A 24,488-nucleotide genomic window follows, 5' to 3' on the forward strand; every position below is an offset into this window, starting at 1 on the left:
AGTCCCCACAAACCTGAATCTGCACTAGCAACTAAATGCAGAAAGGAAGAGGTCTACACGCAGGCCACCTGGGAGGTAATAAATCTTAGCAGTCAGTGACGCACAAGGCACTTTAAAGAAACCATTTGTAGTTAAAAGTCCTTGAAGCTCCTATTGTTCATGACCGATGACCTTTGGAAAATAAAGTCAACTGAACTAAGCCATAAGAAAAGACAAGTGCTATGTTCAATGCTTTCATGACATCGGTATCCTTTCCAGTCACTAAAAGTGCTCTAAAGCATAGAGAGGAAAGGCTTGCGCAGTAAAATGAAGATGGAAAGGGTGACTGCAGAGCATGGCAGCTGGTAAACTTGGGAGAAAGATAAACGTGTGTTGGGCCCACCAGGGCCCACAGAACAGCCACACAGCATAGAGTCACAGCGACTTCTCATAACCACCAACAGTCACGATGCATAGAGAGGCCAAAGCAAAAAAGCGAGGGGCAAAAGGGTACAAAGAGAAAACAAGGGAAACAGTTGTGAGTGAGGGTTACCCCCACTGCTTCCCTGCAGTAAAAAGAACAGGGAAGGCCAGAGCAAAGTTTCTCTTGCTTCTTTCAAACAAAACTGGCAAAGCTTTATTTAGATCACCCAAAATAACATTTTATAGAAAAGGAACTATAACATTACACGGCAGAGTATGGCTGTAAAATCTCAAACAAGACAGGCAACGCTTTACTTAGAGCAACAAAAATAATGTCTCTGAGAAAGGGAACTGCTAAAAGCAATGCATAGTTGCAAGTTCTCCTTTGTCATCAATATCAATTCCCTCTAAAATACTTTCAGAGTACTTTGTGGCTTCCAAGCACAAACTAAGATCTGTTGAACAGAAAACAGTTTTCAAAACCATTTTGTTTAACATTAACAAATAATCAAACAACGTGCTTCTTGCTAACAACCAACCGCAATGGCTACCAGAACAATGTTTAACCTAAGTATCTGTTCATGAACGTTTCCCTACGAATACAGCTCTGGCTGTTTTTATCCTGCAAGCGCATACAGTTTGTGCAGCAGTGTTAATTTGGAACACGTTCAGACACCCAGGAGGTAATCATGACACCAAAAAAATCATTAATTAATTAATTAAATCAATTCCCCCTATAGGCATGTTCCACCATGATGAGGTCAGAAAATAATTCTTAACAGAAATAAACGTATGTGAGCAACTCAGAAGAACAGAGCCTGCTTCTGTCAGAGAACCCCCAGGGGAAGTCCACCATTTCATTCACGCTTCACCTGGAACCTAAAATATAAAGCCACATCGTACAGCTATTTTTCCCAAACCATGGAAACTTTAGTAAACTGCCCTGGGGTTCTTGGTGCTGTAGTGTGCCTCACAGGCAGCAACATATGCTGACTCCGGGAAGAAGTCATCATGGTATTCTGCTAAAAACCTAGAGAAAGAAAGAAGGCACTAATGAGCATCGTACTAAGAACTGAACACCCTGCAGCTCAGTATTCGCTTATAACCAGCTTTCGCATTTCAACTCCTGTGTGTACTAGGAAGGGAGGCTGCTTCTAGTCTTGATTCCATTTGATTACTTCCACAGCACTCACTGAACTGGTTTCTGTCAATCACTGTGCATCCAAATCTCTTCATCAGCAGTGTTACGGAAACAGAACCTGAACTTGATTAGGTGGCAGTCTGATTACATACATGAATCTGTGAAAAACAACCTCAATAAATACTTGCCTGTTTTTCAAACTCTAAAAATAATACATGACAAATCCAATAAATGTCCCTTAAGAAATTCACAGGGCTTATACACACTAAGTTGGCGGTAGGGCCTAGGTCCTGTCTCAGCAAGGTGCTGAGACAGATTTAGTTGACTTCCCAGGGGAGGCTTTACCCTCTCTGAGGAGCAGATGTGGGTGGGTAGGGGGAAGGTGGGGGAGTGGGAGAAAAGGAGGGAGGGGGAACTGGGATTAACATGTAAAAGAATAATTAAAATTGAAATAATTAACCTGGCATTAATAAAGACAAACAAAGGGGAAAAAGTTACATCCAAACTGAACAGAAAAGCCAACACCAGCACTTTACATATGAATTTGCCATCCCAAGAGGTTAGTTATAAGTCTGGATGAGAGCCCAACAATACGTCAAAACACTGGGATGTCTGTAGACGGCTGGTAAAGTGTGGCAAGTCACTCAAGAATCTGCAATACACTGATGATGGGCCCTCAAGTGAGTCATGCATGGTGCCTCAAGTCTGTATTCCAAGCATTTAGAACTAAGTTGTGACACTCCAGCTCCAAAAACAAAACAGCAACAAAATAAAGCAAACACACCCACGAGATAAGAAACAAAACAAATTCCAAGTGAACCGGCAGCTGTGCGGGAAGTACTCACTCTGCTATCTCACACCTGTCCGAATTCCTAAACTGTCACAGCTCTCTAAATAAGAAAGCACTGTCAAAAGTCATTTGCTAGCTAAGTGCTTTTCTCTCTGTTTGCACCTTCTTGAAGGCCACTGTTTAGTTCATTGATTTGAACTGTTGCCACTCTCTACTTCTTTAAAGAACAGTTTTATTTACTCTTTGACAACTTCATGCAACAGACCTTGATCATATCGAACCCCAATCTTCCCTCTCATACCTTGGGTACATTTGAAAAGCCTTTTCCTATGTTTATTTATAAAATCTTCTATGTTGTTCACTAAAGTCCTAACTTCTGCTTTATATGAGGAATACTGCAAAATCTGCACGCTTCCCTATACTAAACTGCAGTTTTAGCACTATCTGCTTTCAGTGCCCAAAGTTTATGGTAAAAAGGACTGTGGGTTACTCTGAAGGGACATTTGGGAGGGAAGAGAGTATTTTTAAAACTTGTTTTCACTAAAAGGTTGGAAAGTCTGATTATGTTCAAGGACGTGCTAGTCACAATCCCTACAGGAAAATCCCTTTTCAAACTTTAAGACTAATTTCTCTGGGCAGAGTACTCTCTACTCTTGAATATCTTAGACCAGTCAGAATGCAGCCCATTAGACAGAAAATGGCTCCCTTTAAGTTCTAGTAGCTAAGCTGAGCTGGGTGAGGCAAGGTGAAGGCCAGCTTTGAAGGCCAAGGTAAAGACCCAGCTAACAGACGTCTAGATGGAAGAGAGGGACAGTTCGAGAAAAATGGGCATAAGATCCACAGATGAAACATTCCATTCGATAAGAAAATGAATGGCTATATCAGGTGAAGAAAGCCACACCTTCTCTGAATTCAGAAACGTCAGTATATACTGAGTCATATTTAAGTTAGGAACACACAATTAACTTGGGTACACACAACAAAAAAAGGCCACTATTTATGGTACTCCTGAAGAGAAAATGTAAAATTAATGTCAATCTTAAGTACTTCTACATAGGAAAAGTCATTTTCTGCTTACAAGGTTAGCCTCCTGGATTCCTCTAGTGACATGATACATACCTCAGTATCCTTGCCTCAGAAACTGGAGAAATGAAGATTAAAAGAAACACAAAAGCAAGCAGCAAACAAACAAAGATCCTGCCCTACTTACCCTATCAGTCAGAACACACCCCTCCCCACAAAATGGAAAATACCACAAAGCTACTTTCCCTGCGTGCTAAAGTTAAGCCTAGAAAACTCGCGTTTGCTGGCAGAGGTAGGTGTGACAAGGTACTTAAAATACCTCAGAAAGAGATCAAAGTGCTTCAGTAGAGCCTTCAGATTCTTCTCCGAAAAGGACATCTTCCCAAGGATCTCTGGAAGTTTGACTGGATTAAAAACAAAAGCATTTGTAATCAGCAGAAGGTTACGATGGAAAGGACTCACCGTGGCTCATCATGTGAGTACTCGTTCCCCTTCGGGGACTGAATTCCCACCTGGAGAGTCAAACAGTGAGTCACTGAACAAGCCCAGAGTGGGAAGTCAAGTACTGTAAGTACAACTTTTATGAAATTTAAGGTACATCCAATGTCTTTTCTTTGAAGCAGAAACTGGGTATCCACATTAGTTCAATGCTTATAAGATGTCTACAATCTAGTGACCCTGGTTAAAAAAAAAGAGTCAAGAAATAAGAAGCTGCTAGTGCTGAGGGTATCATGAGGCCCCACTTCAGTCTGACCATCTATAAATCTGTAAGAGAATGGTTGCTAAGAGGAAGAGACATTTTCTCCAGTGGTGAAGCCACTGGTAAACTGCTCTTGTTTCCCTCCTCACCCATGCACTTATAAAGAACTATAATGAAACTAGTGAGGGGTCACACACACATACACACACGCCATGGAAATAGAAGGACAAGTAGTAGGGACTAGAGAGATAATGGGGGAAGTGACTATGATCAGCATCATTCTATAAACATATGAAAGGATCAGTGAAAGTCACTATCGTAGGTATTTAATAGATGCTAATAGAAATGAAAACTGGAACGAAGACAGAAAGAACAGGGGTTCTTACCAAATAATCGCAGCAAATGCTGTGCGCCATAAATGTATGAAGGGGGAGGTGGATGGTCTCCTGGCGGGTAATTGTCAGGCACAAGTTTCCAAGATAGGACCTACGAAAAACACCATGTGAATGCTTCCTTTATTCCAAATGGAGACACTTCTAGATACCTACATCTTCTCATAGTAAATCATATGGAGAGAATAAAACCATATTGCTACCCAATGAACATAAGAATATAAAAATAAATGTGAGGGCCAGAATAACTCAACATTAGACTAAGAAGATACTGGATTTTAAACTTGTCCACATGTACTACTTTCTGGAGAGACATTCCATAATGATGGAGAAGCCATACTGGCAGGATCAGGAGCCTAGCTGCTCACACTGCATTAAGTTAGGAAGCTGAGAGTGGGCCAGCAATCGGCCAGTCTATAAAGACTAAGGGCTCAGCCCTGTGAGCAGTCTATTCCTCCCAAAATCCGGCCAGTCTATAAGGACTAAGGGCTCAGCCCCGTGAGCAGTCTATTCCTCCCAAAATCCGGCCAGTCTATAAGGACTGAGGGCTCAGCCCCATGAGCAATCGATTCCTCCCAAAATCCGGCCAGTCTATAAAGACTGAGGGCTCAGCCCCGTGAGCAGTCTATTCCTCCCAAAATCCGGCAGTATATAAGGACTAAGGGCTCAGCCCCGTGAGCAGTCTATTCCTCCCAAAATCCAGCCAGTCTATAAAGACTAAGGGCTCAGCCCTGTGAGCAGTCTATTCCTCCCAAAATCTGGCCAGTCTATAAAGACTAAGGGCTCAGCCCCGTGAGCCATTCCTCCAGCAAGCTTGACTTCCTAGAGGCTCCACAGTCTCTCTGGACAGCATTACCAGCTGGGGAGCCAGTGTTCAAACACATGAGCCTCTGGGGGACATTTCCCGTGCATACCACCACAGTCACTTAGCCCCTTTTCCTTTATCAGGAAACACTAGCAAAAGTATCGGGAGTCCCTGGTGCCTTGCTATTTGCATCATTATGGAAACTAATTTGAATCATCTCAGAGTTCCAACTTGGTCATTGGTTTCCTTGTCTTTACTCTGATTTTCAGAACTATGGATGAACATGGGTCTTTGCTTAAAGTGAGAGCTGTCTTTCGGAACTCTGATGGATTTCCGCAGTACCTTCCTCAATCAGCAAACCAGCTTTTATTAAAGTGTGTGTCCAATCTATTAACATGGAAGAACCAATGGTGCAGGAAATCCTCTATGAAAAAAAGCTGAAGGGTGCCCACCCCCCAAGACATCAGAGATGCTGGCATAGTTGACCTGAAATAAACTACACATTCACAGTCCTGTGGGACTCCAGGATGACAGCCCCAGCTTCATTTCAGCTCCTTGGAGCCTTCATGTAAATTCCCTATCTCATCCTTGGCAGCCAGTACAAGCATCTTCACACCAACCAGAAATCTAACCCAGCTCCCACAGGGGAAGCTTAGAACTGCTTTGGCATTGAATGTGGACCAGAGGGCGCAGATAGGCATCTGCAATTAGTACAAGTTCTCAATGGGAATCACCTGTGCATCTTAACGAGCAATGTTTTCATCCAGACCCTTCCCAATCAGCGGCTAGTAATAGAAGAAAGGGTTATAATGGATTTGGATAAATAGTCTTGGTTAAAACCTACTGTGGAAGAAGTCCTAGAGGTCCTTAAAGTCACTATGGATTCTTTGGTCCCTAGAGCCTGCTGAATGCCACTGTTTACCACAAAGCGGCCTGTTCTACCATCAACCACTAGATGGCAGCACTCACCTATGTGGAAGTGGCCTTTGCTTTTTTTTTTTTTAGGGAAATAGAAGAGTAGCTGTGGGAGAGAGGGGGATGAAAGAAGGGACTGAGAAGAGTGGAGGAAGGGGTAACTGTGGGGTCTAGATTTAGTGTATGTGAGAAGAATCCAATTTAAAGAAAAAGAAATATAAATACCATTTCACTTAAAACAAAGCCTGTAGTGGCAAGGCTTCAAGTTGATGGGCTTAAAGTCCGGCCCAATGGCGACATTCAGCATGCTTTCAAAGGGATGGCTATTAAGGTTACTGTCCGTGGATGAGAATCAATGTCAAAAGTGAGTCAGAAACGACAGCTTGCTGCTCACATCTCATCCAACTGTCCATGTGGATTTCTATATTGCCCCAAACTATGTTTATGCTTTTTGTTGAGGGCTGAACTGCTCAACCGGGAGCCTCTTCCTGAGGTCTGATGTAAGTATGGAGAAGGAACAGTTCAGATTCTAAGAACCCAACTCTGCCCACCAAGGGGATTATGGTTATCAGTCTCAAGGTCGCCGTGTGCTTGGTCTGGAATGCTCTTAAGATAGCCTGTACTCCCTTTGTGCAACACTGTTTGCTTAGCTTCCCACTAAGTCCACTGGGTGAGTTTCGGCTGACTTTGTCCCATTGTATTTCTTAAAGCGCTTGTGTGGTAAAACACACAGCCTGTGAAAGAACTCCCGGTGGCAATCCTTATCTTCTCTTTGTCTATTCTCTTTATCTTCTGGATCTCCTGGTCCTCTCTGTAGGACCATAGCACCTAAGAACAACCTTTAAATGATTTAAAGCTAAAAGGCTATGTTTAGCTCTTGCATATCATATGCTGTTCACATTTCAGTGTCCGCGATAATGGTTTATTGATGCACGGTACATCTATCTCATTTACATATTGTTTGCGGCTACTATGCAGTTGATTAGTCTTCATAGGCATCACGTGACACACAGAACCTAAAATACATACTCTCAGACTCTTCAGAATAAAAGTATTAACGACTGATGTGTTATACAGAACACAGACACAAGTCTTTCAACAGCTAAACAATCTTTGTAGGAAAAAGTCATTCGACTTGTATAGCTGGAGTCCTGGCGGTTTTCTCAGATTTGAAACCAGAAACAGACTAATAAGCAGAATCCTCTGTATCCTTTTGCTCCTATTTCTTGTAAAGCAACATAATACTACAAGACTTAGGATTGTAAGCAACTACAATGGGTAAGAGAACTCTTGGAGCTGAACATCAAACACTCTACCTCATTTATTTCATTGGTTCTTCTCCCTTCGAAGCCAGCAAATACAGCACTCCCTTCCTTACTCAGAGTCAGAGGAATGGGGGAAGATGATCTGCTATGCACAGGTGTCTCTGCCAAAGAGAAAGTCACAATTATTTACCCATAAACTTACAGAGTGACCGAACTAGAGACACTCCTCGGGACCCCGAAAACCACTAGACTACCAATGTAAATAAGTTCTCAACAGCTACAAACCTTCACCAATATGGCCTTCATCTTTATAACAGATAGTACCTGGAATTTTAACATGGTACTGATACATGTTACAACATAAGTCAACCTTGCAAAGGTTAAGCTAAGCTGAAATGGGCACATCATAGAGCCACATATTGTGATTTCATTCATATGTAATATGTAAAATAGGCAAATCTGGGGATAGAAAGGAGATTTATAGTTCTACGAAGGCATGGGTGGGGTGACTGTTAATGGGTATGGGTTTTTGGGGGGAGAACTTCCCATGTTTTGGAACCAATTGAGAGAGGGCTGGACAACTCTGTTAATACATTAAAAGTCACTGGATTGGACACGTTAAATGGGAAAACTGGAGTGTGGATTATAGCTCAACAAATTAAAAAAGTAGGGCCACTAAATTAGTCACTTTAAAACGATTAACTTGGATGGGGGAGATGGCTCAGAGGTTAAGAGCATTGCCTGCTCTACCAAAGGTCCTGAATTCAATTCCCAGCAACCACATGGTGGCTCACAACCATCTGTAATGGGGTCTGGTACCCTCTTCTGGCCTGCAGGCATACACACAGACAGAATATTGTATACATAATAAATAAATATTTAAAACGATTAACTTGGATGGGGGAGATGGCTCCAAGGCTAACAGCACTGGAGTCTCTCCAATTGCCAGCAGCCACATGGCAATGGCAGCTCACAATTCTCTCTAACTCAGTTCCAGGGATTCTGACACATCATTGGTGCCTGAGGACACCAGGCACCCCCATGGTATGCAGACATAGATGCAGGCAAAACACCTATCCTCATAAAATAAAAATAAATCTTGAAAAATGTATATAGCTTTATGTGTGCTTTTGCCTAAATCAATAATGCCAAAAAAAAAACCTGGAGTAGGTTGGGAGGCAGGGAGATATAACTTCCTGTTTTAGAATTTCTTTTAAAAAAAGCATTTTATTTCCCAATAAAACCATCCCAGTTTTCACTCCATTAACTTATTAATCATGTACATACATTTTACATTATTAAATTTACATAAAATGTCTGAAATAAACAAATCTAAAGTGCTACCTAGATTGGTGCTTTCCAGGGGAGGTAAGGAAGGACACGTGAATGGCTGCAGATGCACAGAGGACGTCTTTTGTTCTGTGAGGAAAGCATCTGAGCTGATTTTGGCAATGGCTGCACCATTCTAATTATGCCAAAAAAACACCAGGAATGGTGAATTTTCCAGCATATGAAGTATATATCCACTACTCTGCTAAACCCAGATTTGGATACTTTCCTCAAGTTTTGGAAACAGGAAGAGAAATTAACAATCTACTAGCACCTTTCGCCCTGAGTATTTCAATATCTCCACCAGCTCACAAGTAGCAGAGAGGGAGTGTGGAAAGCAGCCGTAAACACGGAGTCCAGACCTGCTCCCCAATCCTCAGAGCTACCCAAGCCAGTTGCTTTTCCATCTTCCTATGGATGTTTTCCTCTTCTTCAAATGAAGTAGCCTTCTAGCATTTGGCTGAGGTCCTAGGAATAGCACACCCTTTATATACACTTAGGAAGGTTAAAGGCAAAGGAAACAGTGGCTTTCCCCAGCCTGGGGATCTTACAGCAAACTCACTCTTTTCCAAGTGCAGAAACAGTTTTGGCATGTTGGTAGATGTGTCCTGCTGCCGACGCTTGGGCTGAGGTGAGGAGCTACTCTCCGACAACCTGTCACAGTTAGTGCTATGGCGCGTGGACCGCCTTAGAGACTGCAGGGCTTCTGGATCAGCTTTGCGCCTCTTGGGAGTGACTGGGTCACCGCTAGTTGGTTGGCTCTCAGTGGACTGTGGTGTGGATGGGTTCAACAAAGGCGGGCTAGGAGACAGCTCCTCCTGGCTCCTGGGCAAGAAGGACAGAGTCACTGGCAGCCTCGAAAGTCTTCTGTAAGACCTTTGAAAGGCAGGTTCACAAAGCAGCCTGGGAGGGGCATATACCCCCAAGTATACTCAAACATCCATTTTCTTAAACAGTCCCTGAATAGATGAAGTCACTATACCTCTGCAAGGCAAGCTGTTATTAGAAATGAAAACACCACATCTATATGTTTTAGAACAAGCACTTTTGTGGGTGGGGGTTGGCCCTAGCCCAGAAAATAGTTACCAGTGTCTGGTGATATTATAAGGTTGACACAACTGTGGGAAGATATACTGTTGTCTAGTGGCTAGAGACCGGAGATACTGCTAAGTGTCCAACATCACACAAGATTGGCCCTAGGACAGAGAAATTCTGGTCTAGGGAATAAGACTATCACAAAATGTCTTCAAAATGTAAAACTTGCCAGGATGTGAAAACGGCATAAGCATATCAAAGTCGACCCCAGACTCTGGGAATCATCAGGTGTGAAGCAGGTCACTCATGACTTCAACATAGGTCCCCAGTGCATTTTGCTGGCCTCCTGCCTGAGGTGAAAGTGACATGGGGAAAAGAGGAGGGAGGGAGGGGGAGGGAGGGAGAGGGAGAGAGAGAGAGAGTCCACTGAAAAGAGATGGTAGAAAGGGAGGGAGGGAGTTAGGGAGAGGGGGGGAGGGAGGGAGAGAGAGAGAAAAGCCACCAAAAAGATGGTAGAGAGGCAGAGTGGAGAGAGAGAGAGAGAGAGAGAGAGAGAGAGAGAGAGAGAGAGAGAGAGAGAAAAGAAAGGCAGCTAATGTAGGGCACAGGAAATGAGAGTCAGCAAGATAGCTGTGGATGAGAGCAGATGCTGAGTGGTCAAACACAGAGGGATGCTACTCTTAGTGCTAGAGAACTCAGTCCTCTGAGCATGCTATGATCATTGCCATCGTGGAATCAGAGCAGCTATGATGACCCACATGAGATGCTCATAACTAATATTCCCTTGTGAAGGGTGGTAGGGCCCAGAAAGCACACAGAGGCCTCCCCTTTCTGAGGATACTTCAGCCGTTGACGCCTGCTGGGGAGAGGGAGGCTGGGGAGAGGGAGGCTGGGGAGAGGGGGGCTGGGGAGAGGGAGGCTGGAGGAGGCTGTAGTTCCTCAGTGCTGTAGTTACTTGTAAGTAGCACATGTTCCTAGAACTAGTCCTGGTTAAACTCATTCATTCACCAAGCTAGACTTGAGAACTGGTGTTTAGACTCTTGTACAACATTCAGGAAGAGAAGGGAAAGTGCATGGCAGAGTGCCTTAGACAGATTAAGGGAAAAGACTTTAGGTAAGGATGGATCCATCCTCACATCCCCTGCCAGAGAACAGGCTTAAGTACTCTTAGATACAGAAGGAAGAAAAGCAGAAATGAAAGAAAAGTAGGGAACTAACCTAAACTTAGGGCCAAAGGTTGTTGGCCCCTTGTGAACAATATCATGAACCAGGGAGACAGGCATTCATTCCATACTACAAATAGTAGGCAAGAGGCTCTATAAACACTGACCCAAATCACATAGCTAACAGCAATGAAGGATGTCAGTTGTACCTCCGCTTCCCACCCTTCTGGCCCATGTTGCCTTTACCCTCTTCACTGTCTTCTGGAAGACGGGACAGCTGCTCAGGATCCACTGACAAAGTTCTATCTACCCAGGAATCTTTTGTTTGTCCTGGTCTTGCTGAACTCCCCTCTAGAGACCATCTGTCCCCAGATTTATAGCAGTCCTCCTGCCTCACCGGCATGTGCCATTATGCTTGGCTACCCTGAAATGTTTCCCTGGGAAAATCTTACACACCCATTGAGAACAGGAGTGAGGATCTAGCTAACCCATAAATAAACAGAAAGCAAAAGTAAGAAGACCCTGTGGTTTCCCTTCCTCCATTCAGGCCCCCAATAGCAGCAGATCAAATACTGCAAAAAAAGAACTCAGTCACCCGAAGATGAAGGCACACTTCCATGTTGTCTAACTCACCTATTAGTTGTGGTGGTACTTTCCTTAATAGGAACAAAAAATTTAGATGATGTCACTCTTTTATATTGAGCTTGTTCATATGGATAGAGCAAAACCAATGGGAGAGTATAATCAAAGGTAATTCGTAATCCATCCACCATCTCCTTACAGAGGATTGAGAAAGAAAAGATTAGAGACTCTGTAAAGTCACGGGTATTTTCCAAACTTCACAATAAAAGTATATTTTTAAGAGAGCAGATTTATCTTTATTATTTATGTATTTACTCTGAGGCAGAGTCTTCACCATGTAGTCCTGGCTGGCATGGAACTCACTATGTAGACCAGGCTAGCCTCAATCTCACAAAGCTCTGCCTGACTCTACCTCTTGAGTGCTGGGATTAAAGATAGGTGCCATGCAGCTGAGGGCAGACTTTTAAAACCTTATATATTCACTTACATATAAAAAGAATAAATACAATCTATAGATGCTAATAATAAAAAAACATGGAAATATAGACCCTAATATAAAGTGCAGACACTATGATAATAACTTAAATGTATCCATATAACACAAATGAACAGGTTTATTACAACATAAGACATCCTGGCAGCCCAGTGCTCCTGGCTCCTGTTCAACTGTAATACTATACATCCCTAACACTGATCCTGCCAAGTCACAACGGTATAGTAGGATTTGAGGAACTCTACTCTGACTAGAATAAAGAATTATTTGGGGCTGAGGAGATGACTCAGTGGGTAAAAAGCGCTTGCTGTACAAGCCTGACAACCTGAGTCTGGATCCCCAACATCCACTTAACTAGATGCAGTAGTGTACAAATCTGTAATCCCAGAGTTCCTGCGGGGAAACCTCTGGCAATTCAGAGGCTACCCAGGGTGGTGGATCCAGCAGTGAACACTAGAGACTGTCCTAAGCAAGGCAGAAAGTGAGGACTTTACACCACGGGTTGTCCTCTCACCTTCAAATGGATGCCATAGCCCATATGCACTCAAACACATGCATACATAAATTCATTTTAAAAACTGATCTGATCAGTCATAAGCAGCCTTCTATCCAGTTCTCATTGCCATTCTGCATCCTCAAGTAGACAGTTCTTGTCCAAAGTGGTATCCCTGAAAATATTGGTCTTGGTGACAAGGAGATGCATAATCAAGCCAGGTCTCATGTGGAATTAGCAAACACTTCACAAAAATCACAATAGTTTCATGCACACTGACAACTGAATGAATAAGCAGCAAATCAGCTATGAAATAAGAGATGCATTCAATAAAACTGAACAAATAGAATGATCCCTTCTTCAAAACTGTAATATATAAAGAAAAAGCTGAGGGTATAGCTTAACCCTCATGCATGCTAGGCTAATGCTAGTTAAATTCAATCCCTGTACCACAAACACACACACACACACACACTCACACACTCCAAAACTAAACAAGAAACCTAACAATAACAACAACAAAACCAAAGACAGAATCCAAAGACCCCCCCATCACTCACTTCTTTTCTGCTGGGACATAGTGCACATTCATATGTGAATGCATCATGGCATGATGGTGACGAGGCCTCTCACTGGCTGAAAAGGCTGCATTAATAGCAAAATGCTTCACATAGGATTCCAAAATTGTTATGACGTTGGTCTGGCATGGAAGTTTCACTAACTGTTAAGAAAAATATAAACATCTAATACACACATCCCATTATAATCAAACATATATTACAAGTAGGAATAGCAATGGCTCTATCAGTTTAACTTTGTGAATTCTGCGTACGAACTTCTCAATTAAATATGTCTAGAAGCTCTTTAATATTCCTTCCATCCACTGATCATACTCATATATTACTATTGTCTTATTGTCTTGAATACACAGATGTGGTGATTCTCAGGCTTAGCATTGTATTAAGAAATTTGGGGAAATCTCTCCAAGTATTACCAAGAGATGTGCCCCTACCCTAGCAATTAAATCCTAATCAATCTTATCAGCTCTCTTTTTGAGACAGGGTGTACTAAATAGTTCAGGCTTTCCTGAAACTCTCTAGGTAGATTAGGCTGGCCTTGAACTCACAGTAATCTCTACCTCCCTCTGCCTTCTGCATGCTGGGATTAAAGGTGTATGCCATCACTCCTGGCTTAAATCTTAATCTCAGATGAAGCCCAGGTATCAGAATTCTGAAAAGCTCCCTGAGGGGCTCAAATGAACAGTATAAGGTATCCAAGTCTTAAGTTATGCAAGAACCCAGCACCACTGTTAGTCAATCTTATAACTAGACTGCTGTGGAATATTAGTTTAAGATGAGTTACATTTGTTTATGCTGTAGAACATTTGTTTAATGATGCAAAGCTGTGCTGCATCCTTTTATGCTGCATTTGTTTAACTCTGTGAAGCTGTGTTACTTTGGCTGCCTAAAACACCTGACTGCTCTAATAAGGAGCTGACCGGTCAACAGCAAGGCAGGAGAAAGGATAGGCAGAACTGGCAAGCAGAGAGAATAAACTGGAAGAGAAATCTGTGAGGAGAGATGTAGGAGAAAGAGAAGTGGAGGACTTCAGGGGCCAGCCACCCAGCTCTACAACAACCCATGGAGTAAGAAGAAGAATGATATGCAGAAATAGAGAAAGGTAAAAGCCCAGAGACAAAAGGCAGATGGGATAATTTAAGAAAAGCTGCCAAGATACAAGCTGATGGAGGAAGGTCATTGGCTAATAAAGGCACTGCCCTGGCCCATTTTATTGGTTAGAGGATAGGTGGGAGGAGTAAACAGAACAAAATGCTGGGAGGAAGAGGAAGTGAGCTCGGAGACTCGACCGCTTTCCTCGCGGGAGCAGACGCCTGAGAGAGACGCCATGCCCTGCTCCCGGGATGAAGCTCGGACCCAGGATGGACTAGGCTAGAATCTCCCCGGTAAGCGCACCTTGGGGTGCTACACACAGATGATTAGGAATGGGCTAAATTAATATGTGAGAATTAGCCTAGAAGAGAATGGGCCAAGCAGTGATTGAAAGAATACAGTTTGTGTGTTGTTATTTCGGAGCATAAGCTAGCCATGTGGGCGGCCGGGTGTGGGGGACGCAGCCCTGCCGCCCCATATTACTACAGTTGGCGCCCAGACATGTGGACAGCCGAAACCCACTTAAAAAACCTGAGAAGGCTTAAAAATAAGGGAGAGAGAGTTTAACACAGATTTTTGCTGTTTGTTGGTGTCGTGCTGTAGAGAGATTTCCTGATTCAGCAACAGTAGCAGAAAAACCACTTTGTCATTTTAAATCGCAACTTCCTGGGGCTGTGCCGCCATTGCGATCTCTGTCTGGCTCCTGCGGGAGACAGAGCTTTTGAATAGAGCATATGGAGTAAAGTGCTACAATTAGTTTGATGGCAACTAGACTCGCTGTGTTCTCGGGTCTGCTCTGCTTGCCAGAGGCAAGCAAGCACCTCATCTAAGAGAGGCTTCCTGACTCAGCTTTAGCTGCAAAGCCTGCAGCTCATTAAGAGGTCCTGCCACGAAATACTTAACGGTGTTGACGAAAAGCTGAACGCATGCTTTTCGGTTTTCAGCCGTAGCAGGAAAAAAGCTGCGCCGTTTAAAAATGCTGGCTTTCTGGGCCATCCTGCCAGGGCAAACTCTGACTGTTTGAGGCAGGAGGGCCGGCTACCAAGAGAGGACATGAGTGTTGTCTGTTGTAGCTCACTTGCTGGCAGGGACCTTGAAATGCCATACAGTTGTTGCAGTAAACATGGCTACAGCCTGTATATCCGCCATGAGGCTGGAAAGCTAAGGAATGGACTGGATCTAGCTGGCAAAGCCACGCCTTTAATCCTACCCATATTGCTCAGTAATTTAAAGGCTTGTGTGGTCAGAAAAAGAGAGATATATAGTAAAGAGAGATTCAAAGACAAAGAAAATTTCTAAATGGTTTGAAGTGTGTTAAAAATATATGCAGACTAAAATTTAAAGTTCTTAAAGTAACAAAAAAAAAAGGAAGAAAGTTGTGTGTGTGGTAGCACACGCCTTTAATCCCAGTGCCTAGAAGGCAGAGACAAACAGATCTCTGTGAGTTCAAGGTGTAGTAGTGTACACCTTTAATCCCAAATGCCTGGGAGGCAGAGACAGGCGGATCTCTGAGAGTTCAAAGACAGCCTGGTTTACAGAGTTACTTCAGGTCAAAGATACAGAGAACCTGTCTCAAAAAGCAAAGAGTTAAAAGTAAAAATAAACAAAATAGAGGTTAAAACAAAGCTGCACAAAGATGGAAAATACACAGAGAATCTTGATACTGTATGCTATTATGCTCTCTTTGAATTGTTTGAATGCTGAGGAAGAAGCAACAGCTGCTAAAAGATATTTATTGATAAATGCTGCTGAACTAATCCGACATAGATATTTTGATGCCTTAACTTTCAAATTTGGATCTAAGGACATGATGCTTTGGAAAGGAGTTTCTTATTTTGTTTTCACAGAGGATGAGACCCTGTTCATTTCTTCTATTCTGATTTGGTATGATGGACCACGCCCTCCTGAAGGGTTGGTGTGAACGCCTTCAGAAAATTGCTTCGCTCAACTGCCAACTGAGATGAAACTAGCACACAGGTTATACCATGAAAGACCTAATTAACGACGCCCCCATTCAGCAGGAAGCAGTTTGGAGAGAAATAACTGCGCCCATATTCCCAAAAAATGTTTATAAATGTTCTTTTACATTTAAAGGAAGATATGATATAGGTATGAATAATTTGCATTAGTATAGATTTTGCTTTATTGATAGAGATTTAAGGTCAATTTTGTTATATGTATAAGTGTTTCTGATTTTGATTAAGGTATTGTGATTGTGTAGTTCATTTAAATATGTACTGTATAATTAGGAAATATAGGTTGTTAATGGATAATCATCGATAATAGTAAAGCTTGTAGTCATGTTAGTTAGATTTTCTAGATATATAGAGATATATTTTAGATAGGCATTCTTCATATTTTTCAAAGATTATAGAATATGGCGTTTTAAATGTTTTAATAACTGAGGACTTTTCATGACAATGAGACACTCTGCTCCTGGCAGCACCAATCTACTTCAAGAGGAAGATGGGCATCGAAGAGGCTCATTATGGAGTTTTGATAGCCATTTGGGCAAGAAACTGCTCTTGCCCGGACTATTGCATAAACTGGACACAGAGAACCCGCAGAGAGAGGACTACTGAACTTGCCTAAGGTGAGATGATCTTTCGGGGTTCCTGATTCATGAAAGAGTCTGCGAGACATTCTGCAGGACACAACAGATAGTGACTGAACTGACTTTGAATTTTCCTGCTTTATGGAAATGTCTGCTGGATACCATGGGCCTGAAGGCTGAAGATGGATGCCCCAACGGTACAGAGGAACTTTGGGTGACTGTCCAGGCAGCGAGATGTCTCTGTCATTTCTAGAGTTTTAAAAGTTTCTTAGTTCTTGTTTACTTAGGTAATATTATATCTTTCTGGAGTCTTTGATGGAGTTAAGAATAGTTAGTTATAGTTATAGTTTTCCTTAGTTATGATAAAGATTATTGTAACTTTTACTTGATAACTGTTTTGTTATATGTAATTTTGCTATGTTAAATCCTTTTTTTTTTGTTTAAACCAAAAAAGGGGAAATGATGGAGGAAGGTCATTGGCTAATAAAGGCACTGCCCTGGCCCATTTTATTGGTTAGAGGATAGGTGGGAGGAGTAAACAGAACAAAATGCTGGGAGGAAGAGGAAGTGAGCTCGGAGACTCGACCGCTTTCCTCGCGGGAGCAGACGCCTGAGAGAGACGCCATGCCCTGCTCCCGGGATGAAGCTCGGACCCAGGATGGACTAGGCTAGAATCTCCCCGGTAAGCGCACCTTGGGGTGCTACACACAGATGATTAGGAATGGGCTAAATTAATATGTGAGAATTAGCCTAGAAGAGAATGGGCCAAGCAGTGATTAAAAGAATACAGTTTGTGTGTTGTTATTTCGGAGCATAAGCTAGCCATGTGGGCGGCCGGGTGTGGGGGACGCAGCCCTGCCGCCCCATATTACTACAACAAGCCAAGCTAAGGCCAGGCATTTATAAGAAAGAAAAAGCCTCTCTATGTGTGTTTATTTCAGAGCTGAGTGGCAGGCTCCCAGAAGAGTCAAAGAGCTAACAGAAAAACCATCACCAACACTGGACTGAGTAGAAAACTGGACATGAAACTACAGTCTTTCCATACGGCCTGGTGTTTGACACTGGGACTACAGAATACAGTCAAGTAGAAGCATCCCAAAGAATCCATTCCTCCAGCATACCCGTTTCCTCCTGTTGATATAGTAACAGTCATCCTCAAGCTGCTTCTTGAGAACTTCAGGGATATCTATGGTTATTGTTCTTTCATCCATGTCTTTTCTTGAGCGCAGCGACAATACTTTTTTTTTCTGCAATATCACAGTTCTATTTTTAGTTAATGTGAACAGTGGGAGAGGTCACCACAGAAAAGTCTGCTATGCAACAAAGCTAGTTACATCACAATAGTCACATCATGCCACATGTCCTCTATGAAAGGACAAGACATAAAGATACTATGCCACATTTTCAAGTGTTTTTCACAGCGTTAACTACATTACAAGTTCACTTTTGTTTCTTCCTCATGTATGATTATCATTGGGGTTTATGTCCAATTTGGAAGCAAGCAAAAGCCAATCTCTGTTATGCACCATTAAAAATGAATCATTATAAAATGCAGTTCACAATCTTACTTTAAAAAGATGTACGCTTTGTGGAAACACTCCGTGGGTATAAAAAGTAAATGATGCTCACACAGTGACTATAAACACACTGTCTTTTCTTAAAATGTCCAATAAATTCATACTATTGGTCTGAGAGGTATGTCTTTTGGAAAGAACTCCTAACCTGAGAATTTTGCCACTACCATAAACATCAAAGTTTCTACAATACAAACTTTTTAGTACCGCTTTAGTCTTTACTTTAATACGCCGCTGGCGATGTTCTTTCAGTTCTTCATTCTTTCTGCCACAGCTGTCCTGACAGGTACTGCTTATTGCTACATAAAACAAAAACATCAGACAAACTCATATTATATTCTTTGACAATTCCTTACATTTGCACATTTTTAGGTGGCGCATGCACTTGACTAAGAAGAACCATCTGTAGTTCTGCATACATTTTAAATCCTAAACACAAATACTGTACCTTTTGGAACAGAAACTTATTTTGATAAATATAACTCCAATTTCAATGGATACAAAAATCACACGAGCTAATGATCTGAAAGGGTTTCACCAGCTAGGATCCTATGGTTCACTGTTGGAGTCATAAGTGGTGGCAAGGCCCTGGAGGTATCAAGAAGAAAATGGACTGTGAGAAAGGATCTGTGCGGGCTCGCAGGCTGAGATGAAGGTGCTCACTGCTGAGACTCTGAGAGAGTCTTATACCGACATGCTGACTGATCAGATTGACTGCCTCTGTAATTAACCTAAAATAAACCAAGCGCATAGTACAAAGCTGCTCCTTCACTTACGATAGAGTCACACCTAAATTGATGAAAATACAGGCAGCGTACTGAATATCACAGCTGACTACTCTTAAGGAACTCAGAACACATATATTAACCAACAATTGGGCAAACTCATAGAAACAACGCTTACCTTATGGCAGTGTTAAATATCTCATGCATTTTATTGTATATTGTACTGAAATTGGAACACGAAAATAGTATATTTTCATACCACCATAAAGTCAACAAAATCTTAAAACTGGAGAACATCTGTATGTTATGAGTTTGCACTATTTCCCTGTCTATAATTTCAATGACTCTTTCTCTCAATCTTGAGGTCTAAAAAGATTACATGAAAATGGTTTTAGTTGAGGAAAATAAAGGCACTCACAGTTTTCGTCATTTTGAGGTTTTTCTTTAATCGGCACACTTTTTAAGACAGAGTCAACACCAGGTAACCTACAGCGTCTCTTCTTTTTTCCTGTACCTCTCCTGAAAACAATAAACACAATTAAAATAAACTTTCAGTCTCGTATAGGAGTTGGAATCCACAGAGGACATGATAAATAATCATTCTTAAATCAAATTTTAAAACATAATGGTAATACTCACTACCAAATGGATACGACTCATTATGGAAAACATCTATGAGTCCTGTATAATACTATAGAAACTCATTTACTTTAAATATGTAAGATGACTGAAATCTGTCACTTTATTACTTTTATATCATAAAATCCAAAACAGTTTTTAATAAAAACATACTGAATAACACTTCCATCAAAGTTTTTGTATCCTTACAGGCGAGCTATTGCTTTTTTGGCCAATTTACGCTGTAACCTCCGATTTTCATCTGTATCATGAAGCACATGGTCTTCGGCTGCCCATCTATTCCAACTAGTTGGAAAAAGGAAGAGGATGTAAAAGTCAGTATTTTGAATCAAATGAAACGAATCCTGAAAAGCATCACAAACAAGTGCCCCGTAGTTGCTGACATTTTAGAAAGCTATATGAAGACTTCCAAATCACCAGGAGGGCATCAAAGAAGCACAAAACGAACTCAGTTCCGGTCACCAGGGATTCCACAGATTACCCACAGGTAATCCAAACATAGCTGATTTAAAGTAAGCATGCCTCAGAATATGAAAGCTTTCCGAACAAAGCAGAAGCAGGAAATTAAACTTTTTTACAAGTGTTTCTAAATCTTAAAGTTACAAAATTAGTATGCTACAAAGGCAATTAATATTTAGTCTGATTGTAGCAAGTTCACTCACCTACTGTTCCAACCATTTAAATGTATCAGATATTCTGGAATCTTTCTGCCTTTTTCGTCTTTCCCGACAATAACATCGACGATCTGAAACCAGGAAATAACTGCTCACGAGTGGCACAATAAACCAATAATTATGTTAAAATTATAAGTTTTTTTTTAAAAAAAACCTAGATCACAGTCCCTTTTTAAAGGAAAAGAATTTGTTCCCTTTTTAGATCGAGAGCAGGGTTGTAACATTCTTCAACATATATTTTTTTCTTTTGCCTGAGTGGTTGCCTCAAAATAGGAAACATCCGTCCAACCAACCCACGATTGGTCTCTTGAGTTTGAGACCGGGTGAAGCTTTCTGAAGCCATTGGTCGGTAGATTTGTCATTACCTAGGACCCAGACTAGAAATAGCAGCCCTGAGACCTCTGGGAGTTGTAGTCACCCTGGCCTTGCCTTGTCCGGTGTCCAGTCAAACTAGCCAGAGACTTCCACAACTCTCCCCTTCCGTCCCCCTCCCCTTAATAGCCTTGCATCTCCGGAGGGAACTTCTGGAACAAATCAAACAGCGTGTCCTTCCCTCCCCTAGCGACGCAGCAAGCTTGAGGGATGGCAAAAGAATTTAAACAGTGATAAGAGTTGCAGGAGACACCAAAGGGACATAATCCAGCCCAGACTTTGGGGTGGCCCACAGGACAGCACCACTTAAACATCGCTAAAGACGCACCTGGGGCTGTTCCAAGTTGTCTCCGCCACCAAGGACTTCGCCTTGGTGGATGGAAACACTAACACTCGCCCCGACCCCCAGCGCGCTGATTTTCACCCTCTTGGGCACCGGAGCACTTAGGTGCCCACTCCTGCCCTCCACTTAAAAACTGACAATTGCAAGATACAGTTCAGCCCCGGCTGACTGAGCTGGATAAAGGCAATGCTAAGTTCTTTCCTAGCCCTGTCGGTCTCCTACAAATCCTTTAGAAATTGCGAATGTCAAAGCGATTGAGCAACCCCGAGCCCCTTCCTGCCACCCCTCCCCCAGGGTGGTAGTTCACTGCCTGTGATCTTAAACTGGACTCGGGTCCCGGGACCATGACACCGCCTCCTGACAGCTGCCAAGAAACTGAGGCCAGGGTTGAGGGGTTGAGGACGTGGGTGGGTCAATTGGTCAGGGTGTCCTCTAGGGAGCCCACACGGCGCTGAACCGCAGCGGACATGGACTTATCGCAAAAGCAGAGGCCTCAGGCGACAGTCCTCCTACACCGGGCGCCGGAATTGGCACCCAGCGATCAAAGTACCATCCCGGCCTAGCAACCGCTAAGTGACGCAACACGACCAGAAGCGGAAGTAGAAACAGAAGGGTCGCGGATCCTTCCAAGTTTAGGGTAGTTGAGTGCATTAACCGTCTCGTCAGCGTCCCCTGCCATCCCGGGCCGCTCTCCGGGGCCAAGGCGCACCCTGGTGGCTGTCCAGTGCTCCAAGCCACTTGTCCTCCGCTGGCCCCTTTGCCCCCCATCCCCGGGGCCCAGACCCGTGCCTCCTCCCTGTCCCCCCCGCGGCGGCACCTTGGCATCGTACAGCACTCGCGCCTTGGTGGGGTCAGGCTCGAAGCACAGCACTTTCTCCCCAGAGTGGAATTGAAATTTCATGCCCTCGCTCGCGCTCATTTGCTCATCGTGGCGGAGGGCGAGGCTCCGGGGCGGGTGGAGTGTGCCTGGTAAGGGAGGACGACCTGGAAGGCGGCGCTCCGCCACCGGGGGAGGGGGGGGGGGGCCAGAGTGGCGGAGGCTATGACCGCCCCGCCCTCGGCCCCTCCTCCGGCCACCCCGCGCCGCTGAGGGGACCTGGGCCATGGCGTTGGAGGCGCATGTCCCCATCCCCGCCAGGGGTCGTCCCCGCCCTCTCCCTCTGGGGCTCCGGGAGGGGTGCGGGCGGGGACCAAGACCCCGCGACCGAGGTCTTCCTGCAGAACGTCCCCTCTTGTTCCCATGGGCTAGGGTCCCCGCGGCTTCCAGGCTGCGCCCACACGTGCGCGGGGCCGTCACCTCCGGCGCGTGCTCTCCGGCCAGAGCGTGGGGGTCTCTTAGGGAGACGGCGGCTCTGGGGTAGTCACCAGGCTCCGGGGATTGTGGGTGGCGTCTGCCCCCAGGAGCCTCCTGGCCGCGCGCGCGCATCAGCCCTCTCAGCGGTGCTGCGCGCCAACGAGTGTGGCCACGCGAGAAGGACGCGGTGTTGGAGCTGGCCGGAGTCGGGCAATGGCCTTGGGCGAGGGGAGGAGACATTCCGGCCAGTGAATAGAACACTCTGTCATCCTTCGGAAAGGACCAGCAGGTAGCAGGCCTGGAGGCCCCAAGTGAGCAGTGGGCAGCAAGGCAGATGGGTCTTTAAAGGGTCGTTAACATCTTATATGTCAGTTTCCAGCGCTCCTGAATTGCTCCCTCGCGATCTGTCTTCAGTGGCTCAAAACCTGTAGAGTGGAAGCCTCATTGAGCCCGTTGTTAACAGGGTACCTGCCCAGAGGTGGAGTTCAGTAAATGCTCCGTGAATCAGTGATCAGGGGATGGGAGACTTGCAGCGTAGACCTTCAGCGACAGGGAGGGCGGAGCTGGCTGGTTTCTTCTAGAGTGCAAAGCCCCTGAGCTGTGGAGTTACTGGATGAAGACCTGGCTAGAGAGCAGAGCCCAGCGGCAGGGAGGTTAATGCCTGCAGTTTTAGTGAACTGCCTGGTTTCCCACACTATTCTGCTCTTGCCTCTTGCTTCCTGAAATTTTCACTCGCCTCCCCTCCCCCCTCCTGCGCCACTCCTCCCCTCTCTTGGTACATGGCACACATCTTTCACATCGCCACTTGGGCACTTCCAAGAGAACCCCTTGTCGTAGCCACACGTTGGGGTGACATGAATTACAATTACGTACCCCCAGTATCCCCTCCCAGCCCTCTACTTACCTGTTTCTTGCATTGACTGCTCTGGCTGATGAATGGGTTCTCTTCATTTGCAAAATGCCCCCATTAAGATGGGAAGCTGCTGGAAGCTGGAGGTTGGGGGTGTCTCATCCAGTCCATCATTGTGTACTCCTGGTACACAATAAATATTTAATGAATGAATGAACAGGTTGCAGATTTATGAAATCGAATCCATAAAACTCAGTTGCCAATTGGATATGAAGGAGGGGAGGAAGGGAGGGAGGAATCTTGGGAGACCTCCAGGTTTTGTAGCTTAAGAAGCTGGGTGAGTGATGGCTGCACTGGCCAGATAGGAAGAGGAGGGACAGGTTTGGGGAAAATGGCCAAATGATGACTTGTATCTAAGATAATATCGTCGGTAAGCCAGAACTGGAGCCTTGATTCTCCAGGGATGTGGGCAGTAGATGCTCAGAGTGTTCTCTGCAAATTGCAGGGCCAGCGCTGAAGCACAGGTAATTGCTTGTCACGTGTAAACCATAGCTGAAGTCTTTTGGTTTTTCTTGTTCAGGAACGGAAAGTTCCGTTCCATGCTCTAACCTTTGGGGGGAAGTGAATTCTTCTGTTTCTATTCATTTCTATCTTAGGTCACTGGTCTCTTTCTCTGCCCTTTTCTATAAAATGCAAGAATGACATATCTATATATCACATATGTCTGATTTTCTCTCTCTCTCTCTCTCTCTCTCTCTCTCTCTCTCTCTGTGTGTGTGTGTGTGTGTGTGTGTGTCTAATTGTTAGAATGGTAACAGTCTTGCCCCCCCCTTTTTTGGGTTAGGATCCACTGGAAAGGTTTCCATCTCTTACCCAAATGACCCACCCTTTGCCCTCATGGGTGAAAAAGACGAAGAACTCACTAAAGTCTGTAATTTAGTCTCTGTGAGGCCCAGTCCTATGATTATCACTTTCTGGTATGTGACCTTGGACAAGTAATTAGTCTCTGTGAGATGGTTTTGTTATACTAAAGAAAAAAATTGGCTTTAAAAAAGAGTGGCTCCTACTTTAGAAGGAGTAGGTAAAGCATTCAGTTTGTATGGCTTTATTTAGTACCTGGCATATAAATGCTGGGTAAATGCTTAATGTTAGGCATTTCCTATTAGCTCACCTGGTCTCTCATTTGTTCATGTAATAAATATTGAGCCTCCTGGGTGCTTAGAGGCTAGAAACATCAGCCATAGTATATACATCACTCCTAGCTT

At 43.8% G+C, this 24,488-nt stretch overlaps 2 protein-coding genes across 2 annotated transcripts in view; one reads left to right on the plus strand and one right to left on the minus strand.

Moving 5' to 3' along the window:
* Positions 1-1,080: 1,080 nt before the first annotated feature.
* LOC121439468 (male-specific lethal 3 homolog) lies at positions 1,081-20,190 on the minus strand. The gene is made up of 12 exons (XM_041639964.1): positions 20,153-20,190; positions 19,880-19,975; positions 19,470-19,570; positions 18,534-18,625; positions 17,874-17,999; positions 13,089-13,249; positions 11,594-11,797; positions 9,325-9,587; positions 7,485-7,594; positions 4,443-4,542; positions 3,676-3,760; positions 1,081-1,432 (listed from the first exon to the last, which is right to left on the minus strand). The coding sequence occupies exons 1-12, from the start codon at positions 20,188-20,190 to the stop codon at positions 1,333-1,335; spliced, it is 1,476 nt and encodes a 491-aa protein (XP_041495898.1). The 3' UTR covers positions 1,081-1,332.
* A 2,110-nt stretch (positions 20,191-22,300) lies between these two features.
* LOC121439404 (importin-5-like) overlaps positions 22,301-24,488 on the plus strand; it is a 38,422-nt gene continuing 36,234 nt past the window's right edge. Inside the window, exon 1 of the mRNA XM_041639909.1 lies at positions 22,301-22,662. The gene's annotated coding sequence lies outside the window, so the exon portion shown is untranslated. The remainder of the gene's footprint in view (positions 22,663-24,488) is intronic.

Source organism: Microtus oregoni, unplaced genomic scaffold, assembly GCF_018167655.1.
Source record: "Microtus oregoni isolate MIOR12 unplaced genomic scaffold, Mior012 000061F_ref0000440, whole genome shotgun sequence".
NCBI classification, from domain to species: Eukaryota; Metazoa; Chordata; class Mammalia; order Rodentia; family Cricetidae; genus Microtus; species Microtus oregoni.